At 42.8% G+C, this 5,484-nt stretch overlaps 1 protein-coding gene across 1 annotated transcript; it reads right to left on the bottom strand.

Moving 5' to 3' along the window:
- Positions 1-438: 438 nt before the first annotated feature.
- LOC126893061 (uncharacterized) lies at positions 439-1,659 on the bottom strand. Its single transcript, XM_050663003.1, has one exon. It carries the CDS (start codon positions 1,657-1,659, stop codon positions 439-441), a length of 1,221 nt encoding a protein of 406 aa, XP_050518960.1.
- Between the last annotated feature and the right edge of the window lie 3,825 nt (positions 1,660-5,484).

Below are 5,484 nucleotides of genomic sequence, written 5' to 3'. Positions count from 1 at the left end.
AAATTTACAAACATCAATAATGGTGGGAAAAACTCCAAAAATATGACATTTCTTTTGTAAAAATTCCACTTTTTGTTCTCCGCGAACGTAGATGTAATCAGCTGCATACAACAACTTAGATTCTAGTATTTCATTTATTCTTGAATATTCAACATCCCCATTGGAATACCGAAGACCGTGCAGGTGTCTCTCCAAGTAAGATACAGTCTTCTTATCTTTATTACTCAATGTAGCAAACGGTTGTGGAGACGTAAATATGTAATGGCATCGTTTATGGCCAATTTCAGTGGTAAGCTCTTTGGGTACAAACCACCCATCTATGGTGAATCCTTGTATGTCAACTAATGCGATCCTCATGATGTTGCGATCAATACTGAAAGACATAGTTGTAGATTGTCCTATTTAAATTATATTTTTGACAACTTCAGTTAGTGGAAATTATTCGAGTAGGCTGTCGTGAACAATTAAACAGTAAGCTCGAGTACCTGCTGGAAAACCTTCATCTGCTTCGATTTCCAACTTAACATCGACAGTTCCAGATCTAAACGATGTATCATCCTGCTTGGAACAGTCAAAAACAAACAAAGCATATCTTTTAAATGCAGAGTAATCTAAGATGGGATGTTTTGTTAGCGAACGAGCATAACTGGGAAATAATTCAGTATAATTGTAGTGAGCTATAGCGTAATCATTTTTTGTGAAATCCAATTGCATTCTCTCGTTAGGCCAATAGTCACCATTAATAACCACTCGTACGCTGGACATTCTAATGTGATCGAATAGCGTCGGATTAGCGTGAATATCATCTCGTTTAGAAGTTTGAAAAGCTACAATAACGTAGCGTGGACGTTCAACAGCTGAAGTTGTCTTTACACTCCATATCTCTCGTCGAGATCCTGCCGTAAGTGAAGGTAGTTCATTGAGCTCCCATTTACGGAAAGGTATGGTTATCGGTGTATTATTCTTAATCGGAGTCATTAATTCGATTTTCACATCATCATTGGGAAAGACATGTTTGACCTTGAGTTCCATGCTGGCGATGGTTAATGATACTGTTGTTACCGTCGTGGAAGCAGTAGGTTCTTGGACAACAATGCAATCTTTATCATTACGCGCTCGAACAAAGCGAAACATTTGACGACCATAGGTTAATTTAGTGTAATCGTTGAAAATGTTGAAAATATGTTTGATTGGAATCAGTAAACTAAAGGCGTCCCCTGTTAAATGTGGATAATTCGGATAGTTCCATCCTGCAGTACTGAGAAATTTGGAATCTTCAGGTGTATAACACAACAAACTGCGAATAGTGCTGACTACACCTGGATCTCGAACTATTTCCATGTCATGTGAACTTTGGATGTATGTACAGGTATCAAACAAGAAGGATCCAGCATTCGGTGCAAGAGAAACAGTTCCATTACCAGCTTTCTTGATACTTCCTTTAATTTCTAAAAGTGTGTCGTGTATCGCAAAAAATGCATCTGATTGATTTATGATAAACTCGACAACATCACTATTATTAAATGACTTGATGTAAGGTGTATATGTACGAAATTCTTCTTTTCTAATAGTATCGTCGAACCGGGGTTTTTGGTAAAGATCGAAAATATGTGGTTCCTGCTGATGAACCTGGCGTCGAATATAGTGACGTTTTGGCATTCTTCAGCCGTAATCCAATGGAAACAAGAAAAACTTTATTGTCAGCAGACACGTCACGTCCCATGCAGGATCCGTGTGAGACTAATGAATATGGATGTGTAGAGTTGTGTTTTATATCTAAACCCATCTATCGTTCCTTAAAATCCAAATGCAGAGTACTTTTCTCTCCTCTAAAGTTGACTGGTCTTAATTCTTGATCGACTACACTAACGGTAATTTTGGTAATTTCACGTATGCTGCTGCTTACTGGTATGTATTGTCACCAATGGCGGCGTTCGTTATTCTGCCACAGAATAACGAACTCCCCAATTGGCCAGTGCGCAAGCCCGAAACCTATTTAAACGCGTGCAAACAGCGCACTGGCATCAGACGCTAAGCGACCCTCGATGCTGACTGACCTTCCTGGTGCATTTTTCTTTCACCTCGAAAGTTGTGTTTAATTTGAGCTACCTTTGTCTGAGATTCTCTTTCAGGTCAAACGATGAATGTAAGAAGATTGAAAATGGTAATGAGCTCTACCAAGTAGTCGCTAATCGTTGGTTTCCCAACGCCATTTGTTAATCTACTTCTGTTTCCAGCATATTGTTGTATTTACTAATTTACTTGTGTTCATTTACAGCATATCGTTATATTTATTAATTCATTTGTGTTTCTTTACAGCATATCGTTATATTTACTAATTCACCTGTATTTCTTTATAGCATTGTTTATTAATCCATGTATTGACTTTTACTCTATTCTAGCTATTACTCATAATTTTTATTTCAGCCTTTTGTGCGTGTTTCTGTCCCTACAGAAACACCATTTTTGCATTTACCTTCTATTAAACCTTTAGTAGCTTACTTTCAGGCACTTTGTTTGTCAGCGTGTTCTGTCGACACAGAAACACGCTGGCTACTTGTTAAACTACAGTATTAATCATCTCTCTCTCCTTAGGTAAAGTAATCTATCTAATTTTTTTTTTTTACAACGCCTAAGTAGATATTGATTAATATATACGTTGATTTTATATATATACTATATTTAGATTGATACTTGTCCTATCCAAGTGATAGATATATTTGTACTTATATATATATGTGTATATATATATACATTATCTTTAATAACTTTTTACCTGTTGGTCCAAAGGGCCTAATATTTTTACTGAATCTTGATTTTACTATAACAGACTCTATTCTGCCCCATTGGCACAATTTCACGCAATTTTTAGGAACTTCTCTGCTTTTAAGTTTATACACTTATAATTTTTAAATTATTGCTATCTGTTTTAAAACCTTTATTTTTTTGATAAAGTGACCCTTCTCCCGAGACGCTGTAATAGAGGCTTTGGTTCTGAACTGCCTTTTGGGCGACCAGCTAACGTCTGTCGCTTAAAACCAGCCAGTTCCTCGAGCGCTAATTACAGGGCACGTCTATGTAAGGGCACCTTTTGTTTTGGGTATATAATCCTATATTATCACACTTGCCGCCTTTGTTTCATAATTTATACCACAAATCTATTGTTCTGTTTAATCAATTTTCATAAAAAAGGACTAACAAAAAGAAGTCAGACTCAACACACAACACTAGGTCAACGTCGAACGTTGACGGAGCGACGGGAGCCAGTACACCCCAGAAGGATGGTACGGCCCCGCGACATGGCGCCCAACTACAGGGGACTCCAACCCAAGAAAAGGTAACGACCCAGCTGCCCGACGCAGCAGCCAAGACGGAAGATTCACAGGGTGCACCCACCACATCAACGGTTGCACCCACCACATCAACAGCTGCACCCACCACATCAACGGCTGCACCCACCACATCAACGGCTGCACCCACCACATCAACGGCTGCACCCAAAGAACCCACGATGGCCGAGATGATGGAGGCTATGACAAAAGCCTTCCAAGATGTAGCAATGAAAGCAGCCGCATCACCGGCAATTCAACTGCCGATAACACAGCCTCCCAAGTGGAGGCCAGCTCTGCAGAAATTCTCAGGCGAAGAACACGAGAGCCCCGAGGAATTTCAACAATTAGCGACCGACCACCTCTTAGAAATGGGCCTCGATGAACGTTACTGGACGGCGTTCATACTAGAGCAGGGCCTGATCGGCGATGCAGCCACCTGGGCGGACCACCATGAAAGCCCAAAATTGCATCATCAAGTTTTCTTCGAGAGGCTAATCCAACACTTCAGCCACTCATCGAAGATGGCAAAGCTACTAGCCAAACTCTATGGCACACTTCAGAAGTCGAATGTCCCAGCAGCCGAATTCATATCAACAAAGATGGCCCTTTTCAACCGAGTGGCTCCAGAAGTCACGGAGGACAGACGCTGTCGCGTCATTATTGACCAGCTACTGCCTCAACTCAGGCAGCATATGAGGGTGAGCCCACCACGGACTGAAGAAGCACTTAGACGATCGGCCGATGAGCTTGAGATGGACAACAGAATACAAAACATGCCTCGCAAGAAACAACGGCAAGACGATCAAACCCCGACAAACACACCTAGACAGTCTGAAACGCTTGATGACTGGCGTAACCGAGGGTCCAGAAACCAGTCAAACAACCGCTCCACACCTCGTTCCAACCAAAGGGACCAGGGAAACGACGACGGGGGCGCCGGACATTAGAAAACCCAGATAGTGTGGTGCCCCAGCTGAATCCAATGGACACGCAGATTGATTCCACCAACCTCCCAAGAATCTCAGCCGAGATGCATTCAAGACGGATCAAGGCAATGATTGATACTGGCGCATCAAACAATTTTGTCAGTATGAGCCTTGTCGAAAAGGGAATGGTGAGAGGCAAAGCCACGAGGGTCCAGCTGGCTTGCGAAGGCCACAGTTCCAAATGCATGGGGACAGTTGACGTAAATGTACGTTTCAGCGAGAACTTCAGCAGCAAAGTACGATGCTACGTCGTAGAAAATCTCAACCACGACATGGTGTTGGGTATGCCATGGCTGAAGGCAGAGGAAGTTCTACTAGACATCCCAAGAAAATGCCTTCACGTCGGGACAGACAGCCGTCAAACATTTTTCTGGGAGATGCCACTCAGAACTCCCAAGTCAAGAGGTCAAGATTTGCTGCAAAGAGAACAAGCCCCCACGTATGCCTTCGAGTCAGTCAGAGAGATCGTCGAAGAATACGCAGACGTATTCGACGATAAAGTCCGCCAGCCAACTACAAAAGCCACAACGATGCAAATTGAGCTGACCGACGACAGACCCGTCAACACACGACCATACAAATACTCCCAGGAGAAAAAGCGAATCATGGCTTCCGAAGTCCAAGACATGCTCGCTGCTGGGGTTATCAGGCCGTCCAAAAGTCCTTACAACAGTCCGGTTGTAATTGTGACCAAGAAGGATGGCAGCCCGAGGTTCTGTGTCGACTATAGAAAAATCAACAATATCACAGTGGATGAAGCATCCAACATGCCAGCCATCCACGACTCAATCAAAGAACTTGGTGCAGCGACAATCTTCTCAACATTGGACCTGAAAAGCGGGTTTTGGCAAATTCCGCTGTCCGAGAAGTCAAAGCCGATCACCGCCTTCAGCCTGCCCGATGGCTCACAGTATGAATTCACCGTCATGCCATTCGGCCTGAAGAACGGGCCAGCTGCATTCCAGAAGCTCGTCACAACTGTATTCGCCGGCTATATAGACGAATTCCTAAAAGTCTATATGGACGACATTATCGTCTATTCAACCACATGGGAGGAACACCAGAAACATCTCCACCTAGTATTGGAAAGACTGAGAACCCACGGCCTCTGGGTTTCGCTGAAGAAATGTAAGTTCGCAGCCAGCGAGCTAGACTACCTGGGCCAT

This window comes from Diabrotica virgifera, chromosome 10, assembly GCF_917563875.1.
Source record: "Diabrotica virgifera virgifera chromosome 10, PGI_DIABVI_V3a".
NCBI classification, from domain to species: Eukaryota; Metazoa; Arthropoda; class Insecta; order Coleoptera; family Chrysomelidae; genus Diabrotica; species Diabrotica virgifera.
This window is presented reverse-complemented; position numbering and strand designations above follow the sequence as displayed.

Coding starts and splice junctions, on each gene's coding strand:
- LOC126893061 (XM_050663003.1), bottom strand. CDS start 1,659: ATGCCAAAACGTCACTATATTCGACGCCAGGTTCATCAGCAGGAACCA.